This window comes from Sander vitreus, chromosome 18 (genome assembly GCF_031162955.1).
Source record: "Sander vitreus isolate 19-12246 chromosome 18, sanVit1, whole genome shotgun sequence".
Taxonomy (NCBI): Eukaryota; Metazoa; Chordata; class Actinopteri; order Perciformes; family Percidae; genus Sander; species Sander vitreus.
The window spans coordinates 23,736,894-23,761,314 of record NC_135872.1 but is presented as its reverse complement, the minus strand read 5'-3'; the positions used below and the strand labels follow the sequence as shown (position 1 = coordinate 23,761,314).

Here is a 24,421-nt window from a genome sequence, read left to right as displayed (position 1 = left end):
TGGTCTCGACTACAACACTGCTGCTTTGCGCCCGTCATCATTACAACGGCCCCTAGAAATGTAAAGATGAGTTGTAATTGCTGCTTTAACAAACGACCAATGCGAGCGTTTTCGGGGAGAAGAACAGTCTCAAAAAAGAAATAAAACATACAGCGTTACGTATGTTGTCTTTATTTGAATACAGATTATTTTTAGCTTAACACAATCACGACAAAAAATGGGATTTAATCATTTGAAATGCCTTCCTGCTCCACTACAACCACCTGTCAGCCACCTTTTGGATGCTGTGACATGTAAATATGTGCTTTACTGTACTACACAATCAACCAGTGTATCTAACCTTGTGCCATGGATTAAGTCACTTAACTTGCCAGACAAGTGTGTGACTCAAAGTATTCCAGGAAGTTGACTGCTGGCATGTATGACTAGTGGTCTATGTACCTGGAGTCATGCATTAAAATGATTTTTCACTTCTGACAGGAGTCCCTTTTTGGGAGCTGGAAGACAACGAGAGGTAAACAAATACAATTACCATTTCAAAACTTCACTTTTATCTTATACTGTATAGGTGGTTAGAACTAATTATGCTTTCAGGCAAACTGTAGCTACATATGACAGAAAAAGCACAGATTTAAGGTAGCTTGGATAGTCTTTACTTGCTGTGAAAGTATATTTAACTAAAAGCTATTTTACATACAACCCATTTTTACCAAACAAATGAAAGATTTTTTTATATTTTCTTACTAAAAAAATACTACAGATATGCTCTTAGAGTAGATTTTATAAGAGGAGCTTGAGCACAGTTTGCCTCTTGTCATTATGTTGTGATACTTAGCAATCAGTGTGGTATCAAAATCTCCAGGGAGCTGTAGTTGCTGAATGCTAACAGACATTTGTTTTATCTTTGTTACAATATCGAGATGCTCTCAAATTGTATTATCCTTTTAAATGCCCAATAAATGTAGAATATGATGGGAAAACCCCATGTGTCATGTTTTGGAAGAGCCCTTTCATTGGACATGCATCAGTCTAGTGAAACAAAGACTAGCTTGAACAATGTATTACTCACTAGGATTTCACATTTGTGCTTTTCAAACTTCAACTTAACTCAATTCATAAATTAAAACAATAAAAACAATGACATTGGTTAAAAAAAATCTTTATGTGTATGGCACTATCCAATACAATTTCACAATGGGTTTAATAAACAAAACCAGGAATGCCGATAGGAAGCAAAGTTATATATACAGAATAAATGTTTGGAAAATAGCCATGATGTTTAATGTCTAATCTTTGCTCTGCTTTAGTGTCTGATGTAAAGTAATTACATCACAGTGGCATCTCATGTCAAGTCTGTTCAATTTCTATGGTCTAAAAGTCTCCTTTTTTCATAAGTGATATGTTATAGCTAAAAATCTAAAACTGAAATTATTTTTTATTTTAATCAGTTTTTTAACCTGGTTTTAGTTTTTATTTAATTTTACTCAAAGTGCTTCCCTTACCTTTATTGTGTTATATATCTTTTTTGTGCACGTTATAGGTTTACAAAGTGAAAAAGCCCAAAGTCCACCCCAAAGGGACTTACCATCTCCAACAGAAAACACTGTTCACCAACTGCTCCAAACAGCTCTATTGTAGTCCAGCCTTTACTTCAGAGACAAACGTGGGTCACTTTGTAACACACGTTATAATGCTCGCCTAGCTGCTAGCGTGGCACGCCCTCATACTCTGCTTCTGACTGGCTGGTTAACTTAACTAGGTACCGTGCATGTGCGACTCCCAACAAAGATGGAACAGAAGTGAGATGCCTCACTCTGTAGCTAAAACAGAGAGATCAACACACAGGGTGAAAAGAGGAGCTGCAGCAACGTGCAGTACAACAAAAAATATGGTTAAAACCATGTAAACCTATTCTGGTACAACCTCTAAATACAATTATGAACCTGATATATAATATTATATATATATATATATATATATATATATATATATATATATATATATATATATATATATATATATATACATATATTAGACTTTAACTAAAAAAATATTCTTCACTGCTTATTTTGGTATTAGTTAACTATAATAACCCTGATAGGAAGACATGTAATAAAACATAAATAGTAATAAGTCAAATATCAAATAGTAATAAAATAAATAGAATGATTTGTATGTTCTTTTGAAATAGACAAGAACATAGGATGCACACAAATTATGAGGGGTCAACAGATAGTGTTAGGACAACTAAACAGGTAAATCTTAAAAGAATTAGGAGTCGTGATTGCAAAAGTTTTGGGATAGCTGAAGGATAGTTAGTTACAGGGCAGTGTTCTGATGACCGAAGACATCGTGAACTGTAGTCTGGTTTAAACACTTCAGAGCCCCATCTCTCAAAAGAACGTTAAATAAACTCTATGTTTCGACTGCTACCCACTCGTAGGAGGCTAAGAGCAATATTAAAAGCTACACAACCTGCAGGAGGAACCAAAAACTGCAAGTTCCTTTTGACGTTTCAATTGTCTTTGTACATTTTTAGGTCTATACTTTTATCATGCCCACGGTTGCTATAGGTCAGGAGTGTCAAACTCAGTTTCACTAAAGGCTGATTTATGCTTTTGCGTTAAAGCGACGCCGTGGGTACGTACGTAGGTATATACGTAGGTACGTAGAGATACCAACCCTACGCAGGACCCTACGTCATAGCCTGACGTGCACCCTAAAAAACTACACGTCGTGGCGACGCATGCGACTCGGCCGCGGCTTGGTAGCGTTGCATTTCCCCCTACTCATTTCCCGGTTCTCCTTCTCCATAAACAACATGAAATCAAAGAGAGGGTTAACCTTTCCTGCTACATATTTCCCACCATGGTCAGAAAGCACAGGGGAGACACTTTGTTTCTCCCACAATGACTCTAGAGTCGCTACCGAAGCTAATCACTGCCACTCTCTCTTGCTCTACCACACACTCCCCCCGCACACACACACACACACACACACACACACACACACACACGCTGGCCCTGCTGTTCTCTTAAAGAGATCAATAAACACACACCAGCGCACAAGTATAAACTTCAGGCCACTTACGTAGGCTACGGCGAAAGCTCTGCGTGGAGCCTCCGCGGATAAATTAGCCTTAAGGGCCACACTGGAAAATGAGAATCACAGTGGGCCAGACAGTATTGAAATGCTTTTATTTTAAGATTATTTTTGGGGCATTTGAGGCCTTCAATGACAGGACAGTGAAGACAGGGAAGGGGAGAGAGAAAGTATTGATTACGGCCGCTGTATCATCATGAGGCAAGAGGAACCATGACTAAACAAGTTGTGACTAAACCAGAACCCTACGCTCTTGCAAACTGACATTACATGGGTAGATGAGGAAACCAAGTAGATATGAACTGTTTTGACATATAGAGTAGGAGCAGTGGTTAATATTTTATATGTTTTGGCATTTAACTGCAGAATGTTTTGGTCCATCTATCTCTTAATGTCATCCTGTAGAACTGATCCATAGGATTAAAATGAACGAAAATTATCAAAAGGTCTGAGGGTTAAATCTTAAATCTTGGTGAACAGGAGATCCGGAATCCAATCCCCGTCATTTTGATAATCACCATTTTCAAGATGGTCTCGTCACCTTAACGTTACCATACCTTAACCACACCTCTGTTTCCTTGAGCAAATTGTGTAGGTACCTAGAAACCCCCCTGAATATTTTTTGCTTGCATGTTCAGTAAGTGACATTACGTGTCCCCAAAAACAAGTTTTAATACTGGACATAAATAGTTGCCTATGAAGTTCCAGGGTTATTCAAGTAAACTGAAACAAAAATAAGCAGTGATGAATATTTTTAGTAAACTGAAACTAAACTAAAACTAAAACTTTCAAGGAAAACTAAACCGAAACTGTATTGCCATGTTAAAAAATGTTCATAAAAATGAATCATTTCACTTTTAGATTTTTAGCTTTAATATGTCACTACTGAAATAAGGAGACGCCATGAATTTCCATCACCTCTCGTGACATTGAACCACGGACTTGACATGAGAGGATGCTGTGCCGTGGTGGAAGAAGTATTCAGATCCTTTAATTATGTATAAGTACTAATACCACACTGTAAAAATACTCTGCTACAAGTAAAAGTCCTGCATTAAAAAGTAAAAGTACTAAATGCAGAAAAATCTAAACAGTTCTGTCAATCAACTAAGTGTTTAATCAGGTAATCATTTCAGCTGAATTTGTAGGCATATATATTGTTGGGCATTTTAATTTATAATAAAACATCGTATTTTATTAACTACATGTGTTTTGTGTGCATATATCTTAATTTGTAAAGTAACTAGTAACTAAAATTGTCAGATGAATGTAGTGGAGTAAAAAGTACAATATTCCTCTCTGAAATGTAGCGGAGTAGAAGTAGAACGTGGCATGAAAAGAAATGACTCAAGTAAAGTACAAGTACCTCTAATTGTACTTAAGTAGAGTACTTCACACTAAAGTAGTGCAAAGATTAAACATCATTGCCATTCTTCAACAATGTATTTTGTATATGTAGCTACATACTTCTGAGAACATAACAAAAACTAACAAAAACTAAATATATAAAAAGTAAAACTAAACCTTTCTGAAAAACTGAAACTTACACTCTGAAAACTAACTAAAACTAAAATAAAATAAAACCGAAAAGTCAAAACTAAAATAAAATGAAAACCATCTAAAAGTTCAAAACTATTATAACCTTGCTATGAACTTAATTCCTAAGAGGCTGTATAATCACTTGGAGAGAGGTTCTTCCTTATATGACGATGCATGATTGGACCTTACGTAAATGATCCCCGCATTTTCATTTAATATGCGAGAAAAGTATATCAGAAATACTGATCATTATTATTTAGAATTATTGAGCGTATTGGCCTGTTGGTCATCATTGAAATAGTATAAATAATGCATGTTCAAAGACATGTGAAGTTAAATCAACCGCCTTAGAGGTTTGAATTGGATCCAAACAAGTCAACAAGCTAATTAGGTTGAAAATCTCAACCATTTGATTTGAGATAAGTTTTTGTTTGTAAGCTGATAAGCGGAACAACTGAACTGTACACGCTCTGAGTTCTGAAATTCCAGATAGTAGCATGCCTTCCAACAACCACGAGTTTTAGTTCTCAGGAAGGTTCTACATTTTTTAAGATCTTTCACTTCCTGGTAGCATTTTGAAGAAAGCTTGTGTACCAGCAATCTCACATAACACCTTGTACTTTCAAGCATCTACGCTATCATCAGATCTGTCTATAGTACAAGGAATACATGTATACATGTCTTCTGATCCATTATAATGAGAAATTACTGTGTTGCTTGTATTCTCTCTCTAGTTGGGATGGCGTTACAAAAGGCGGTAAGATACCTGGTTGTTCTTCTGGTTATATACTACAGTGTGGAGGATCACAGATACAGAGATTCTCTGAATCTATTCTTTGAGGTAAGAATAAGAATTATTTTATAAAGATAAATTTATTTTTTTTGGCATTTTAGGCCTTTATTGGATAGGACAGCTTAGATATGAAAGGGGAGAGAGAGGGGGAATGATATGCAGCAAAGGGCCACAGGTCGGAACCGGACCTGTGGCCACTGCGTCGAGGACTGAGCCTCTGTACATGGGCACGTGCTCTACCAGGTGAGCTACCCAGGCGCCCAAGAATAAGAATTATTAAAGTAACAGTCAAGTTTGTGTTGCTATTCCATGAGATACTGCTATTGGTGTGATGTGACTACATCGTTAAACATATCGTCACTGTTGGGCGAAAACCTTGTAAGTCCAACAGGAAATGACGAAAAAAAGGCTAATTTGAAAACATTATATTTAGCTATTTACCTCAGACAGTCAGATGAAATCATCTCATCACTGCATCAAATATTTGTAAAACCCACAGATTGATTCATAAAAAGGAATTAAAAGGCAACGCATTGTCACGAACGGGTTCGTATGATATCGTACGAAGACTTCAAGTAGATATGCACAACAGTTGGTATGATATCCTACGAAATTGGGCCACCGCTGCCTGGTCATGTGACGAACGGTAACATGAGAGTTAAGTTAGATTAGATAAATTAAATAAATAGATTCAACTTTATTGTCATTGCACATGTCACAGGTACATAGCAACGAAATGTAGTTAGCGTCTAACCAGAAGTGATTTAAGCAGTGATTGAATAACATATGTTACAGTATATACAGAGTGCAAGGTAGGAATGATATATATATATATATGTATATTACTACAGGTGTGTACAAGCTATGAACAGGATATGACTATGGCTATGGTAATACAGAATAAATAACTATACAGTAGGTACAGTGGTGAGTGTAGTTGGTTAAGTCAGGTGTGTGTGTGTGTGTGTGTGTGGGGGGGGGGTGTCAGAGGACAGACTTCATTCAGTTATCAAGTTAAGTGAACTTTACAGTTACATTTTACTAAGAAGAAGTCACTGTAAGCCAGGTACCGGTCACAGTGAGGAGTCAGTCGTTTCAGAGGCCGATGCAGTTAAATTTAGCCAACAAAAACTTACCGTCATGCGATGACGTCAGTTACGTCCAGGATCCAAAACGACTAGTTAGCATTAGAAAAAAAGATTGTGGTTTGTAGTACTCCTGGGACACAAACACGCATATCCTGGGTGAAAGTCTTGTGTTTTTTATTGGGACACAAACTCTTCTCCCCGCTTAAACATTCCTGAGTTTTATCACCCACCGCACCACCCCAACATCATACGCGACGCTTCGCGCTCTTAAACATCCGCAGTCAAATACGCGGAATACATACGAATTACAGTGCATTACTTTTTGTAGCTATGTGTACGAATGGTTCATGAGAACAGCCTGTAAAATGACAATAAATGAAAAAAACAAAGGTTTTGCCCGACAGTGACAATAGGAGATATCTCATTGTTGTATAACTTTAGTTAATATAGTGTATAATCAGTATTTAGTTACAGTTTTTAATTTATATAGACAAACAAAAGTACAATTTAACTGATCAGATGGACATGTATTTTTCCAGGAATTGATGGGTACAAAAGCATCAGACATTCATGCCAGAGAAAAAAGACAGGGTGAGTCTCATTTTGTTAGTATCAACAGCATTTTTCACTCTTGGATATTTTCATATCACTGAAGTATCAATTCTATATTTGATTATGTCTGTTTCATGTCTTCCCAGCTCCCTTGAGTTACACTGATTACGTACTTGACGTTGTTATCAATATCTCTGACCTGGCACTTCTCAAAAAGGTTTTGAGTGAACTTCCTTCTGGGATCAACCTGATCAACAACACTTCTGTAATTACCAGCATCAAAGTCACAACAGGTATTTACGCCTTGCATTTGGTTGTCCTATTGTTAATTTGATTTTGTAAAACATGTCATTAAACCTTGATGTTGAGTGCTGCTGTTTCTTCACAGTGTGTTCCCCAAATATGTCTGCAATCCAGTGCAGATGTGAGGCGAACTATGCTTGGTCGTATAACACCTGCATTGCCCTAAACGCCTGTGATGCCATCATTGGTGACACCTGTGGATGCATTAATTCCCTTCCACCTGATGGCCACTACTGTCAGCTAAACACCAGTCAAACAGGTAGGCCTGAGTTGTGTGTGCAGCACAACCACAAGATATGTTTGCTCACTCAGTAGAATTTAATTACACACTGAGATGTATCATATGGAAGAAAAAAAAACATGTTGATTGTGTAAAATTCAAAAGGCACTTGAGTGTTATTTTATCATACTTTATACTTCTACTGCAAAAAACTTTTTTTTACTCCACTGCATTCATTCTACAGCTATAGTTACTTTCAAATTCATTACATATAAAACACATGATCAGTTTTTTGAATATTTATCACTTGTTGTACTGTAGCTGGACATACAACAATAAAACGCTTCCACATCAACGCATTAGTACTACTATGTACATATAGTACATTGGTGTACGATCTGATAATAAGAAACACAACATTCTGAAAAGAATCTCCAAAGTAAAGACTTGGAATACTCAAGTTAAAGGGTAACTTTAGTTGTTTCAACCTGGACCCTATTATGTTATGTTTTTGTGTCCAAGTGACTGATGGGAACAACAATATTTGAAATTGGCCCAGTATTAAGCGAGAAATAAGCTACGATGTAAGCTAATAGGGCAATTGTCTACCTTCACAAAAGTGATTATTATTGATTATTATTCTAAGTGTCTGACAACATTATGGAAAGGATCCCTTCAGGGATAGACCTTAAAAAGCTCTTTGAGACCTTTCTGTTTAACCAGAAACAGCTCTGAAGTCGCTAGCGCTAAACCTAAAGAGGATCTTAAAAAAGGATCTTACGCTTTAACAAAACGGTCTATCTCTGTAAGGATCCTTACCATAATGTTGTCAGAATGCATTAATTCAATGCAAAGTCAATGCAGTGCTGTGGAGGAAGGTCTGGCAATGCGAGACTAATAATCCTCTAACTCTGCTGGGTCCATGTTTCATTCCGATGATGTTGTTACATCTAGAGAATAACAGGCTTAGATCCAAAGGTGCAGTGTGGCAGTGAGGAGGCAGTGAGAAGGTTTAGAAGGATTATTAAAATAAAAAGTGAAGACAGCACCTACAATAGAATGTGATGGATGTTGTCATGTTCTCCCCCTTCATAGACCCAGTGGACTTTGATTTGGTCCTGGATTTGCGCGTCCCAGTCTCCAGTGTGCCATCAAATTTCATTGATATATTCAGGCAAAGACTGACCGTCTTACCGTTGCCCCTTGTCACTGGATCTTTAAATATAAAAAACATAACTTTCACCACAGGTAAGAACTTATGCTACTTTTCCCCCTTCCAATTTGTATGTCTGATTTATTGCTCCTTAGTGTTTTATATACCATGGCTTGAATGTTTTGTGTTTATTTCTTTCTTTAAAAGAGTGCTATCCAAACTCCACTGGAGGACTGCAGTGTCAGTGTGAGAAGCAGTTTGCTTGGTCATGTGACAAGTGTAACAGCTATGGTGCGTGTAGTAATGCTACCAGTCAAACCTGTGAGTGCATTAATGGACTTCCTGATGGAGAGTTCTGTGAACCAATCACAAGTAAGCTTTGCTATTTTGTAGCGGTTGAAAAAAAAGCAATGCTATCTGCAAAAAAAGTTAACAAAACTATTATCGGCTGTATCTGCTTGACTGTCCTATATGGGTTGACATAAACATGGTTTGGGTTGTGTTTAACAATCTGTTAAAAATTGAGTCGCTTTAGTGTTCGGATGTTGATTATAATTGGAGGTTAAGCAGAAAAATGTGGTGTAATAATTGATTTTCCAATGTTGCTTTACAGATGTCACTCAATGTCCAAACCCGACTGGTATGGGTATATTTTTTTGCTTTGTTTTGCATGGATAAGTTCAACAGAGTCTGTAGTAGTTGAAGACACATGTTGCAAAAAAAGAAAGCATTCATCGAAATGGATAGTGATGCAGATTTTGTTTTTACAGTGACATCAACAACACCAAACACAACAACCCCAGAAATGACGACGTCAAACACAACACAGGCAACACCAACAACCCAAATAACAACACCAAACACAACAAAACCAAACACAACACTGATGGCAACACCAACAACCCCAATAACAACACCAAACACAACAAAACCAAACACAACACTGATGGCAACGCCAATAACCTCTATGATAACAACAGTAAACAACACAACACACATGGCAACACCAACAACCCCAATAACAACACCAAACACAACAAAACCAAACACAACAAAACCAAACACAACATTGATGGCAACGCCACCAACCTCTATGATAACAACAGCAAACAACACAACACACATGGCAACACCATCAACCCCAATAACAAAACCAAACACAACAAAACTAATGGCAACACCAACTCAAGAAATGACAACATCAAACACAACAGCAGAGGGTACGACATATAATGTAGATAATACAGTAAAGCATGTTTCTCATGAAATAGCTTCTTTGTGATAACAACTGTTTCTGTTGTAGTAAGCAGCTTCTTTACCATGGACATACCTTTCAGTGATTCATACAATGATCCAAACAGCTCCATTTACAAAGACTCTAAAAACGCTGTAAGTCTGACAGTATCATGTTGATACAATAACTGTATGTGATATTTGATCCTGGTTTGATTGTTAAACCTATAACAAGCAAGTCATTGTCTCAAACAGATTATAACTGGAACTGCTAATTACATCCCAAATATTAAAGAAGTAAAACTAAAGTTCCGGTAAGTCAATTTTTGGTTTCAGGTTCATTACATACTATATTAGCACAGTACCAGGGTATTTGTATTTAACATGTACATACAATGAAAGCAAATACGTCTTGATACCTTAGTATGCTATTTCAAGGGGTTTGCTAAATTGGAAATCAGAGTTCTTTACATTATTTTGATATCACATACTAGCATGGCTCTAGGGATAGCAATGTCGGTCTCACATATCTTAACTGTTAGATTGATTTGCTAAAAATTGCCATTTGTGGTGAGACTAGTGATCTCCTGACTTTACCTCTAGCACCGCCAGCATGTTGACATTTTTCGGTTTTAGTGAAATGTCCTGACAATTTGTGCATAGATTGTGCGTTGTACGCAGAGGATGATTCGAATAACTTTGGTGAATAACTTAGCATGTGGATGTACTTAGCTCAAGGCACTACTGTGCAGCCTCTCAGAGCCATAAGCATGGCTCTAGTCTGGATCATTGGAAGTGCATTTTTATGAGTAAGCTTGACGTCAGGCACGTGGCTCAAAAAACGGATGTCAGGCTTTGCTCCTTACCTTACCCTCTCTTTGTCTTGCCGTTTTCCAAAAATGTCGAGCTAGCAAGCCACACGCTAAAAATGGCAAGTTTTGAAAAAAATTTGGATCATGCAATAAGGCAAGTTTGCTTGGTTCTTTCGGGGAATTATTGTAAAGAATGACAAAGAATGTGTTTACGGCATTAACTATCTAACTGGGACATTTTGGAACCGATTGGTGGGGATTGCTAAGATGTACACACAGCGATCACTGGTAAGAGCAAATTACGTTTAACCATGTATCCAGCTAATTTAAATAGCTCACATTACTGTGTTGTGTAAACAGTTACGTTCATTTAATATTGTATGTGGCGTTTTCTTTTGCAGAATGCAAATGTTCATCCAAAACAAGTTCTATCCTGAGACTATTTTGCAGAGTCACTATCGCTGCGTCCGGAGCTTAGCACCGCCCAAAACAACTGTGATTGATTTAAAGAAATGCAAGCAACCCAGAGCGTTTCTTTTCTCTTATCGTAGAATGTAGCCAGACCTTACTCTACAGCGCTGTGGAGATAGGTCTGGCAATGTGAGACTAGTATGGCTCTAGACTCTTTCTGGATTTATCACAGTGTTGATACAGTTTACAAAAAGCTGCCGTGTATTTTGTCTCATCTCAACTGACTTTGGCTGAGCTGTCATTATACCATTAAGAGCAGCTAAGTTAAATATGCCAAAAGTCAAATGTGACACCATATAAAAATGTTCACATTGGCCTAGTATTGTTCGGTTACTTACTTCAGTCAATTTGTTTCATTGATCCAAAAAAGTTAATATTCTCTAACAAGTACAGCAAACGCATTAACAAAAGCTATCTTGTTTTCAAAAGTGACTGAAGTGAACTGTAAATAATACTTACTTTTTTCATTTGCTTTTTCCTGCTTGTGATTGATTCTATTCTGCATTACAGGAGCGGAAGCACCATCGGTGACTATACTATAATAGCAAGTTCTGTTAACGAAACTGTTATAGTCCCTGTGAATGTAGGGATATTTAGAGAGCTGGCAAAGAAATACTCAATGCTATACACAAGTAAGACAACTTTTTTTTTTAACATTTTTGAGAGAAACATATGCTATGATTTTCACATAAGCATTGTCTTTCATATGAGTAATAGCTGATCATTTTGTGTACTGTAGATAGTTGTGTAGTAACTGTCTGACCTGTGTGTCTGTTTTCTTAAAGGCAAAGAATTATTACAGTTTGACCCACTTCAAGTATTTTTTGGGGGGAAAGTAACTATAACATGTGGCCCACCACCAGCAAATCTCAATTTAAGTAGCAGTTGGACTGCAGAGTGGACACTGAACGGCATAGCAATACCTGCAGATGATCTACACAAGTTAGCACTACAGGATGTGACGGCAACGCTAACTGTGTTAAAAGCTTTTAGCACTGACATTGGTAAGAATTAGATCCAGAATGGTGCAGTCAATACATTATTTTTATTTTAGTCTCAATTGGCATTTCCAAATCATACAAATTTACAATGCTAGTGCTGTGTAGGACTTTCCTCTTTGCGCTCTACACCAGCGTGATTGCATAACGTGATTGGATTTGTATGTTTGACCTATCCACCACCCCAACCTACCTCCGTTTAAGGAATTGGTCGCTCTTTGCATTTCCCCCTACTCATTTCCTGGTTCTCCTTCTCCATAAACAACATGAAATCAAGGAGAGGGTTAACTTTTCCTGCTACAGATTTCCCACCGTGGTCAGAAAGCACAGGGGAGACACTTTGTTTCTCTCACTATGGGCGCTTTCACACCTGCCTTGTTTAGTTAGGTTGAATCGAACTAGAGTTTGTTTGCCCCGCTGGTACGGTTCGTTTGGGCAGGTGAGAACGCTACCAAGCCACGGCCGAGCGACGTGCGTCGCCGCGACATGTAGTTACATTATTCGAGAGGTGCACGTCAGGCTACGGCGTAGGGTCCGGCGCAGACGCAGAGGGGTTTGCGTCTACGCCGGACCCTCCGCCCGTCGATTCGACGCACAACTATAAAAAGGCCTTTACTCCTTAAGTCTCCTTACTTCCTGCTTTGCTCCCGTCATAATTACTACGGCCACTAGAGGATGCCACCACTATAAACCATCATATGTGTTGAACAAACAACGTACGGTGGCATTTTTCAGGGGAGGACAGTGTCCATTGTTTAGCTTGATTCAGCAATGTATCTGGTCATGGTTAAGTCGTTTTTTTTGTGTTCGATTATTTTTGGGAATTTTTGTATTTTATATTATTATATAGACAGTGGTAGATATACAGGAAAGGGGGGAGAGAGGCACAAATAAAAGTTTAGCAGCTTGGATTAAAACCCAGGCCACTGCAAAGGTCGCCCCATGGTTTAGTAGTTTGACCAAAAATGTTAAAAAAAATAATATAATAATAATGTAGACATGGGTTGACTCCACACAGCTAAAGTGAAGTATAGAGCTAAACTTGTTTCATATACCAAAGAATTAACTATTTGTTTTCGCATTAGTCTGTTTTACCTTTAACTGAAATTAGAAAAGAGAAATAGAAAATATTTTCCTACTGACAGAATCCTTAATATGCAGCCTGAGTCTGTCAACGTTCCATTCTGAATAATGAGGAACAGCCATTAATAGACACGGCCAGTAATAGTTGGCTGTTATGTTGCCATATATTTGAATTCAGAATCCCCTTCTTGTATTTTTTTTCATTAGAACAGTAATTATCATGTGCTCTACACAGACCAAAGGGACATTTGCAGTCAGGGATGTGCTTTTTAACGTGCTGCAGCTGAGCAGCTAATTGCAAACTGATGTTGGCCGTTCACTTTTCCCCACTGCATGTTTGTGTTTTCGCTCATTGGATGAAGCTAAAGTAGAGCAGAAGACAAGTGTACATGTTTATGAGTTAGATAAGAAGGAGACTTTCCCTATCATGAAGCTAAAAACTGAAAAAATTGAATTTTCTACCTTTTTATTTCCCCAAGAAGAACACAAGACACAGGATTTACGGTGCAGATATGTTTGCTGTGGCAGTAAAACGAAAGAAAACCCCAATTTATTTCAGTTGGACTATTAATGGAAGTATCCTATATCAAAACTTACAGCACAACATATTTGGAAATTGTAGACTATATTCAAATCTCTATCTGCTACATAAATGCTTATTTAGGTTTTTTTGCCCCTCTTTTCCCTGATGCTATCATCCCATGTATTTTTTTTTAAAAAATTTTTTTAACACTAGCTTCACATTGATTACATGTCTGTAATTGATGATCACCTTTCATTTCAGGAGATTATGAATGTACGCTAAAAAACAACAACATAACTTTCATACAGAGTAGAACATTCAATCTACAACCAACACCTGTGATCCAAATGACACCAACCGCACAAAGGATTAGATGTGCAAAGACAGTGAACCTGACATGCTCTGTCAGCCCCTGCCCCCCCTATCAGGTTGAGTTTCAAGGCATCACAGCAGGTAAACCTGAAACAAATAGAACACCAAAAAGGAAATCAGCTATTGAGAATTATTTGCATATTAATCTAGTTCTCAGACAACTATTTGAGATAATGTGTACAAAGATGTATATTTTTTTTTTTTAACAAGTGAATGTTGGTTGTCTTTATCCAAGTTGATTTGTTGTTTTTTGTTGTTTTAGGCCCAAGTATCAACTATACTGCAAACATCACATCATGTACAGAGCATCATTTCAATTGTCAAGTGACAACTTCAACACAAAACTTTACTAAAAGTATAACACTGTCTTTCATCATAGGCGGTAAGTATTGATCCAGACATTACAGGGCATTGAATATAATTCAGGTCAAGATCATTTCTCCTGTAAAAATAGTACTTAAAATGACTGCGGTCAAACCCTTTTTCTTTCTCTCTAGTCTCTTTATGTGAAAATGATGAATTTGGTGTTGGAAATGAAAGGGAGCAGGCTAAAGGTTCCTGCCCAAATGATACGGTTGGAACCAGGACAGCAGTTTGTTTGAATAATGGTACATGGCAAATACAGACAGACAACTGCATCCTACAACCGCTTCAACAGCTGCTTCAGCAGTCTCAGGTAACCTACTTCTCAAGTTGTTCCTGACACTGCATCAACAGGGGCGGATTGTGATTTGGGGGCTCCATCCAAACTCAGGCATGGGGCCTCCGTCATACCTTGCTGTAGTTCCCCCCTTTCTTTTTTTTTGAGAATGTTGGTCTCGGCAATGGTAGAATAATGGTCAGTGGCTCTCAGCGTCACATACTGATGCAAAGTCTGGCACGTGGGACTGCTGTGATTGGTTGAAGTCATGGAAAACTCCGGTTATTGGTCAAATTTGCGGTAAAGTTGCGGTGATTGGTCAAAATTGCGCGTCACACCGAATTCACAGTGATTTTTTTAAAGTAAAAAAAAAAAAAAGCAGAAATTATGAATTATTTCGTAATTAGGACGCATTGAAAAAGTGTGTGGGACAATTCAAGAGGAGGTCTGGGGGGAAATTCTGAACAGAGTAAAATATAATTTCCTGTATTCTGGTGCCTTTCAACAGGTGGTTTGATACTTTTATCTGGGTATACTAGCATGAGAAAAATGATGGTTACATTTTGTAATTTCAAGTACAGAAATGTATTTAATGACTAATTCAGAGCTATCTTTTATATTAAACACTCAATTTCTTTTTTTAAACTTAATGATCTCCTTGTGCTTGAATGCAATTGCAATTTCTGTTAACATTTTCACAAGAACCCGAGTCAGCTATGGGCAGGAAGGGAAAGACCTTCTCACAAGAAAATACAATGATACACACAGTTGAAAAGCGTGTCAAACCTGTTTCACCTCTGTCCAGACCTAGAGCACTCACTGTGTGCACCTGTAACCACAACCAGCAGTGATGTCACTTATCACTGCAGTAGGGTGAGAACCACTGGAGGTCAGCCAAAGCAAGAGTGTTCCTCTTAAACTGGTTATTGGGGCCATTTTAGGCACAATTCATTTTACAGGTTTATAACAGCTGGGATTTTTACTACAAAGTAGTTACATGATTTGTCAGACATCTAGCTAACACAGCGGGGCGACCTCCAGCTCACCCAGTAAGAGTGTGCAACCCATGCAGGCTTAGTCCGATTCTCCACTGGGCATCTGTGCTGCATTCTGCCACGCGCCACACCGCACCGGGAGCGTCTCAAAAGTGGAGCGCCTTTCATGCCCGACTTTACAGAACGATCGCGTGTTTATTAATTATTATTATTAATTAGTATCTACCTTCCACTCCAAGCACTCCTACAATTAAACTCCATGCCTTCTCTTTTCTGGTGTTGTCCTTAAAAAAAGATCTTTGGTGTACTATTATGTTTTTGTTTTTTTCAAGATGAATCTCTCATCGTCCAATACGGACGGACGGACGGACGGACGGGGTCTTTTGGTCAATTGACTGGATGCTCTCGCTGTTTCACTTCTTTCCCGGCTGTCTGAATGGCCCGCAGCTCGCATGAAAATAGACCTGGGGCATATATTTAGCGGAGCGGGCGCGACACATGCGGTGAAGGACCTTAGTGATCTGGCTGGAACATTAAATGAAAGAAAATCACTAGATATGTTTTTGGTTTTGGTTTTTTAATCTAAACATCATTTTGGATCTGTAGCTGTTAGGGTCGGGGGGGACCTCAGGCCTAATGGTCTTGGGCATTAACATTTCACTGGATTCACAAGAACCTGAGTCAGCTATGAGCAGGAAGGGAAAGACAATACTACAACAAGGAAATACAATGATACACTAAGTTGAAAAGCATGCTTTTCCTGTGTCAAACCTGTTTCACCTCTGTCCAGACCTAGAGCACTCACTGTGTGCACCTGTAACCACAACCAGCAGTGATGTCACACTTGTCACTTATCGCTGCAGTATGGTTCCGCTGCGCAGACGCATCCAGTGGAAAATAGTGGTTAGTCCTTTGCAGCGGCCAGGGTTCGAATCCAACCTGCGGCCCTTTACTGCGTGTCATCACCCATCTCTTGCCCACCTTCCTGTCTATCCACTGTCACCTTAATCGGGTATATGTTTTCTTACAAAAGGAGCTTTACACACAACCTTATCACACCTGAACATTTCATTAGAGTGTTAGAGCCTATATTTTGTAGTCTTAATTTGGGTGGTCATTTACATTTAAAAAGGTTGCAAATCTAGTTCTTCTGGTAAATTGTAGCACACCACAGTCAGTAATCAAATAAAACTATAATAATAATAATAATAATAATGCAATTTCCCACATCCTAGTGGCTAATAAAAATTAAATACATACAAAAACACATTTTAAGTGATATATTACCAAGACATACGTATTAAATATATCCAAGACACATGCGATGATCATGTCATGCAACTGCTGAATTAGAGTACAGGCACCTTTTTTGGTCCGATTCAATCACTGCCTTTAAAGGTCCTATGTGTGGGAATTTCTCCCATCTAGCGTTGAGATCATATATCAATCAACTCACTCGCACCACGCAGTTCAAAGTATGTATTACAGCTACGGTAGCCTTCACGCTTCAAAAAGCCGGCCCTTTTCAATATGCTTTTTCTTTTTCTGGGCGAAGAAGAAGACTCCTGTTCCTGAAATTTGGATTTTGAATACTCCATGTTTCCTTCTTCAAACTTGCCGGGGCCGGGAAGCTACGATACCCATTAGCAGCATTAGCAGCACCTGTGAGTTTATCATGTGACAGCGAAAATGCAAAAGGCGGAGCAGTGTGTCCTGTATGTCCCTTACCGGCTAACGTATTTCAACATGGTGCATGAATATGGAGCGTCTACCCCAGTTCATGCGAATTCAAAGTTTTGCAAGTTTGTGAACGGGCAACACAGATTTTGATAATGAAAAAGTAAATACGTTACACACTGGACCTTTAAGGCATTCCAGGGGGTAACAGCTTAAAAATGAGAAGCTAACTGCTAACTGAACATTGCTCAAAGTTTAGATCTTAGTCAAGCCATGCATTTTATGTCAGAACTCAGAGTACCTCGCACTGGTGCACCCAAACCATTTTTTTCCAATCACACACTCAGCGCTGCAACACTAGCAGCAGAGATGAACAAAATGCTATAGAGTACAGAGAAGAAAGGATTTGATTTTGAGGGGTGGGGGGTGGCATCTCTAATATTAATAATTTGGGTAATGTATATTTGTGTTTTGGGACTCCTCTGTGCCGGTTATGGAGGTCTATGTAGGTTCTTTTTCTTTAAGATACCTTTACATTTTTCCTGTTCCAATTATTCTGATGCTTATAAAGGGGATGACAGGCGCTTAAACGATTCACTAACTGATTCACTTCGGGGCTAGTCTATATCCACTACGTTCCACTTCCAGGATTGCTCCGTTGGCGCCGGAAATTCCGCCGTATGTCCTTTTCGGCCGGATGTCCGTTACCTTTCTCTTTCTTTTTGTTGGAATTTTAAACTCCGGTGGATTTCTGAGGACTATGGTAACTGCTCCTCAGATCTCTGCAGGGTAAATCTAGACAGCTAGCTGTCCAATCTGAGTTTTCTGTTGCGAAACTAAAACAAGCTTTGAATGTACACGTTCCACCAAAACAAGGTCCTTCCCAAGGCTATTTTGAGGCGGCACAGTGGCTTTGTGCGGCGCTTAGCGCCACCCATGATGATTGTGATTGGTTTAAAGAAATGCCAATAAACCAGAGCACGTTTTTTCTCCCATCCCGGAATGCTGTGTGGACTAGCCAGACCCTCCTCCGCAGCTCTGTGGAGGAAGGTCTGTCAAAGCAAGACTACCTCGGAGGTGATTCACATTGTGTCACACTGCACCAGGACTGCGCTCCTGTCAATTGTCAACAAAACAAATTTGGTCAAACCTACATGCGCCCGTACCTGGAGTTTGACCTTGCATTTAGAAAGTTTACACGTGGAAGAATGTACGTTGAATGAAGTTTTAACAGCTTGGATTTTTCTCCAAAAAATACTCATCCTCTCAGAATCATTTCAAATATGCTATAAGTGGATACAAATTCACACAGTTATTTTAATTTGATCCTTGAGATACTAATTGTAATGCTAACACTTTTTTTTTCTTTTGTTCTTTTAAATCTCACAGAATTTGAATAGCAATTCACTGCCAGCATTCTTGAAAATACTCAGCAACATCACTACTACCTTCAATCAGGCCGTGGTTACATCTCCTGCAAACATTAATGCCACTGTTGAAATACTCAAGAATATAGCCAACTTGAGTATCCCAATAACTGAAACTTTAATGACGGTATGTGAATTATTTTGCAGAGGTTTACACGTCCTTAACAATATACACTGCATTACACATGAACTAATATATTCTTTCCTTCCTCAATTTAGGATATCCTTTTAGTTGTAGGTATCCTCACCACAGATGCAGCAAAAGGATCATGGGACTCTCTAAACAACAACAATGCCCAAAACATCTCAGGAACAAGTAACAACCCCCCAGCTAAAGGCGTCAGCTCAGAACTATTGCAGTCTCTTGAGACTATAACAACAAGCCTTACCAATGAATCTTTTAACATTGAAACACCGTCAATTCTGTTGAACAAAACCATACTCACAGACAATTTTGATGCTAACTTTGCATTCTTGAATTCTTCTGTGGGGGTAGTCATACCTGACTCTAATGGAGGAAACAGGTCCATCGCTGTGCTATCATTTGCCTCAATGGATAACGTACTCCCTCCAAGAGATATAACCAACTCAAGCGTCAATGTCATCAATGGGAGAGTTGTACTTGTTTATTCCAATGGAAGCGTCAATAATGTTTCATTCACATTTGCTGTCAAAAACGATACTCTGGGGAACCCTAAGTGTGTTTTCTGGAATTTCAGCCTCTTTGACAATATGGGGATGGGACAACAAGGGCTGTGTGTTGGTACGCAACATAGACAAAACCGTCACCTGCAACTGCACCCACCTTACGTCGTTCTCTATCCTCATGTCACCCTACAGTCCTAAAAGCCTCGCATTGGATTTTATAACCTACGTTGGAGTTTCCATATCCATGGCTTCCTTGGTCATATGCCTGATAATTGAAGCTGTCATATGGAAGAAAATAAGGAGAAACAACACATCTTACTTGCGTCATGTTTCCATTGTTAACATCGCTCTGTCTCTCCTGATTGCAGACATTTGGTTTATTATTGGGGCAGCTATCTCAGATGATGAAGAGACAAACCTACCAGCTTGCAATGCAGCTACATTTTTTATCCATTTTTTCTACCTGGCCCTGTTTTTCTGGATGTTAGCCTCAGGTCTGCTGTTACTCTACCGCACAGTCAGTGTCTTTGACGGGGGATTGTCCAAAACATTTATGTTGGCTTTTGGATTCACTCTGGGCTACGGGGCTCCTCTCGTCATCGTGATCATAACTATTGCTGTAACTGCACCCAACAAAACATACATCCAAACTGGAGTTTGCTGGCTCAACTGGTACCAATCCAAAGCTTTACTGGCCTTTGTGATCCCTGCGCTGGTCATAGTGGGGATAAACCTCGTGATCCTGTTGGTGGTGATATTCAAAATGTTGAGGAGAAGGTCAGTGGGAGACGCTGTACAATCAGCTGAAAGGCATGTTCTGGTTGTCATTGCCAGGACTTTGGCTGTCCTCACACCATTCTTTGGATTAACTTGGGGTCTGGGAGTCGGAACCATGACCAATCCAGAAGATCAAGGAATCCAAATTGCATTTGCATTTTTTAATTCACTGCAGGTACAAATAGAGTTTGTCTATTTCACTATTAAATAGTTAATAATACTGATCAGTAATATATAGTATACTGTGGTGAAATGATTCTATGGATTGTGATTAGTGAGTTTGCCTTTTGGCAATGAAGCTCTCTTAGTTGATGCTACTCTGTGTTTCTTTCTTTAAAGGGTTTCTTCATACTGGTGTTTGGAACGCTGCTGGACAAAAAGGTATGTACACTGAACAAAATTATAAACGCAACACTTGTTTTTGACCCCATTTTTCATGAGCTGAACTCAATGATCTATGTACACAAAAGGCCTATTTCTCTCAAATATTGTTCACAAATCTGTCTAAGTCTGTGTTAGTGAGAACTTCTCCTTTGCCGAGATAATCCATCCACCTCACAGGTGTGGCATATCAAAATGCTGATTAGACAGCATGATTATTGCACAGGTGTGCCTTAGGCTGGCCACAATAAAAGGCCACTCTAAAATGTGCAGTTTTACTGTATTGTGAGGGGTCTGGGGGGTCTGGGGGTGGGGGTCCAAAAACCAGTCAGTATCTGTTGTTAGGGTTAGGGTGCATTTTAAAAACATGCTAGTGTGGATGTCTTGCTACAGGTACTAGCGGGACAGTGACATGTGATTCAGAAAGTCCAGTTTGAATTATATATCCATGTGTTTGAAGGCTTATCAGACACAAAACCCTGCACAGCAATTTTCAGTTGTTGACCCTTTAAAAACATGTTTTCATTGAAACTAATGTTTGAAAAATTTACTTTAAGGTGCGATCAGAAATAACAATAAAGTCACAAAGTTCCAGAACCGGGACCAGGGTAAGAATAACTTTCTTAGCCATGTCTCTTCTTTTTGTTAGCAGTTAAGAAAATGGTGGTGATTCATGTTTTTGCTTTTATTCTCATTTTAGAGCACCAGCAATGGAATTTCAAGTAGACTGGATTTTTTCCGGAACTGGAGAAGAGCAAGAGGTAAAGCAACAATTAAGATAAGAAAGAAACAAAAGATCACAAGCTAAATTTCTTAGCACTAGTGTAGCGGTTTTATTAACTATGCTAGCGGCCAATGTCAGTTGGTCAGTCGGTCAGAATATCTCAACTATGGATTGCTACGAAATTTTCCACCATCTCGGTATAATGCTAGCCTGACAAGCCAGACCCACATCAAGATGTTGGCTCAAGCTCCGAGGGGCGGGATAAACGGTTGTCTTTCAAATTCCCTCTGCACTCATAGCCAACCAGAGCAACGCTAGTTGATAGGTAGATTAAACTTTTGCCGTATCCGGTCGGCAAAAATCCGAACACATCTTCCTTTTTTAAGAATGACTTCAGTGCTTAACTCCAAATCTTCCAGAGTCGCGGCCAAAGCCGATACGAAAGACCGCTGTTCGCTAGCAGCAGCAGCAGCAGCCATCTTCTTTGTTTTCAAGTAGCAGGGAACTGTCACAACTCTGCCGTCCTTATGTTAAGACCGCCCACCGACTCTATACACGATGTGATTGGCCTGACCAGAATTTGGTTTTTCCAGCTCGCAAGCCAACGGAGAGTTGCTAGACTGACCCTGGCTGCAAATTACATTTACTGCCGCTAGGGTGCGTCTACATTTCTAGGCTAGTATAATGCATGAATATTCCCAAATTATCAGAGGTGGAAAAGTACTAAAATATTGTACTCAAGTAAAAGTACCAATACTTTGATGAAATATTACTCAAGTACAAGTGAAATTACCTATCTGAAAAAGTACTCAAGTAAAAGTAATAAGTAGTTCATTTAAAATGTACTTTAAGTAAAAGTTACTTAGTTACATTTAAAAAAAACTGTAAAACGGGGCGGGGGGGGGGGAATCTCTCCCATGTAGTGAAAATAGGACAAGGGGTCATAAATCCAAAACTATTTTGTTTTTAATTAAAGAAAAATCTATACAAATGTATACACATGTAATAACAACATAACACATGTCACACATGACATTTAAGACCCTTAGAAAAGTATAATGTGCAATTTTAGTTCAGACCATCCCATAAAACGTTTTCAAACAATCAATTGAAAGAGAAAGTACCATACATTGTTAGTTCTGAGGGTCATCCTTCTTTTCTTCACAAACATAAACAACAGTTATAATGCAAATCAAGGCCAAATCACATGTTTTGACTCCATAAATGGGTTAGACCCTAATGTTCACAGCCTAAACTAGCAGCTAACTTCTACACACCAAAGTAGCCCGTATGAGCTAATTAGATGTATGTGAATTAATTTAGCCAGTCTCCTACATATGTTGTCCTACAGCAGGGGTGGGCAATTCATTTTCCGTAGGGGCCACATGAGAAACAGGGACTGGGGTGGAGGGCCGGACCAATAGGCTAAACTCAATTCTGCTCAATATTAATTTTATGTCAGGCGGCACATTCTCAAACGTCTCTTTTTTCTCTGGGCATATTAGTGCAGCAGAGTCCACCAAACACTTTTAATAAACACCCTTCAGACAATGGCTTACTATTTTTGACGATTTTGTGGGATATCACAAAGCTGGTCTTGACTGCTGCATCCCTGGATGCCTTGTTGCTTTTGCAGCTTAACTGGCAAAGCTTCAGATGTCCGTGCCCGCTTTGCATCAGTTGTTGTATTTCTCTGGTGGTGTTTGTATTGTAGTGGCGATTCAAATTATAATCCTTTTAACACAGCGATCTGTTCTCTGCAAACTAAGCACACGGCTTTACCTTTGACGTCAGTAAATGAATACTTAGAAGTCCATGTTTGGTTAAAAACTCGGCACTCTGTATCGACCTTTCTTTCTTTCCCATGAGCTGACATTTTTGAGGGATAACAGCTCATTCACGTCCATGTTAACGTCTCCCGCTCAGTTCGCGGCTCGCCGACACATCCATGGGTCCGACACATTGCAGTTGTTCTTCTACTTCTTTTTAATTGCGACTTGTAACCAGAGAAGAATAAGCTTCATACGTTCGCACAAAAAAAGAAGAATGCCCAGGTCTGGTGTAGTTGTTCTGGGCGTGATTTTTTTTCTTCCTTTCGGTTTCGTTAGTCTTTTTTTTTACTCAGTAACGGATGGGATTTGTAATGTAGCGAAATACAATTCTTCACTCAAAACGTAATCAAGTACATTTTAAAATACCGATTTTAAAAACTACTTGAAAAATACAAAATACACAACAAAACTACTCAATATATATATATATATATATATATATATATATATATATATATATATATATATATATATATATATATACACACACACACACAGTACAGTATACCCACTACGATACATTAGACTACACCACTGGGAAAGTGGCAAAGTGGCAACACACACATTCATAACATAACAACGTTCTACAAAATAAAATAAACATGTGTATGAGCTTAACCACAGCACAGCTTGACACCTTTATCTAAATATAAATATGCATATTCATTATTTGTCTACCCTCTCAAACAAAGCACTGTTTAGCAAACTGGGTCAGGAAGAACACAGTAGACTGTAGCAGTCCTATTGAGCCTGTGGTTATTTTTGTGTTCTTTGTCCTTTGTGGCTGTTGAGTGATTTGCATACTGTTACTGATATTCTACTGCTTCCCAACAGTGCTACTGGGTTTACAATGTGGAACATAATCTCCAGCTGCACTAATATAGCCACAAAATGTTGTTATTGTGATGAAACCGTATGATGAGCCACTGTAATGTTCCCTACACTCCCAGTCTGGGTCTCCACATGGCCTGGAGAATGGCATCAATCTTACCGTCAAGAAAGCAAACTAGTATTTCCCAAAACAGTTTAAAAAAACACATTTATGTATCTGTAAGGTCTTTATAGAGCTAAACAGTTT

The 24,421-nt window shown here is 38.8% G+C and overlaps 1 protein-coding gene across 1 annotated transcript; it reads left to right on the top strand.

The window, feature by feature from the left end:
• The first annotated feature begins 394 nt into the window (after positions 1 to 394).
• LOC144533340 (adhesion G protein-coupled receptor F5-like) lies at positions 395 to 21,674 on the top strand. Its single transcript, XM_078274634.1, is given in 22 exon segments — positions 395 to 514; positions 5,376 to 5,482; positions 7,062 to 7,113; positions 7,221 to 7,367; positions 7,463 to 7,636; positions 8,693 to 8,845; positions 8,958 to 9,122; positions 9,364 to 9,390; positions 9,521 to 9,970; positions 10,054 to 10,139; positions 10,239 to 10,297; positions 11,777 to 11,898; positions 12,052 to 12,270; positions 14,132 to 14,323; positions 14,505 to 14,624; positions 14,740 to 14,918; positions 18,944 to 19,108; positions 19,201 to 19,716; positions 19,718 to 20,581; positions 20,746 to 20,787; positions 21,345 to 21,395; positions 21,488 to 21,674. Coding segments are annotated over 21 exon segments (3,993 nt in total). The 5' UTR covers positions 395 to 514; positions 5,376 to 5,380; the 3' UTR covers positions 21,596 to 21,674.
• Positions 21,675 to 24,421: the final 2,747 nt, after the last annotated feature.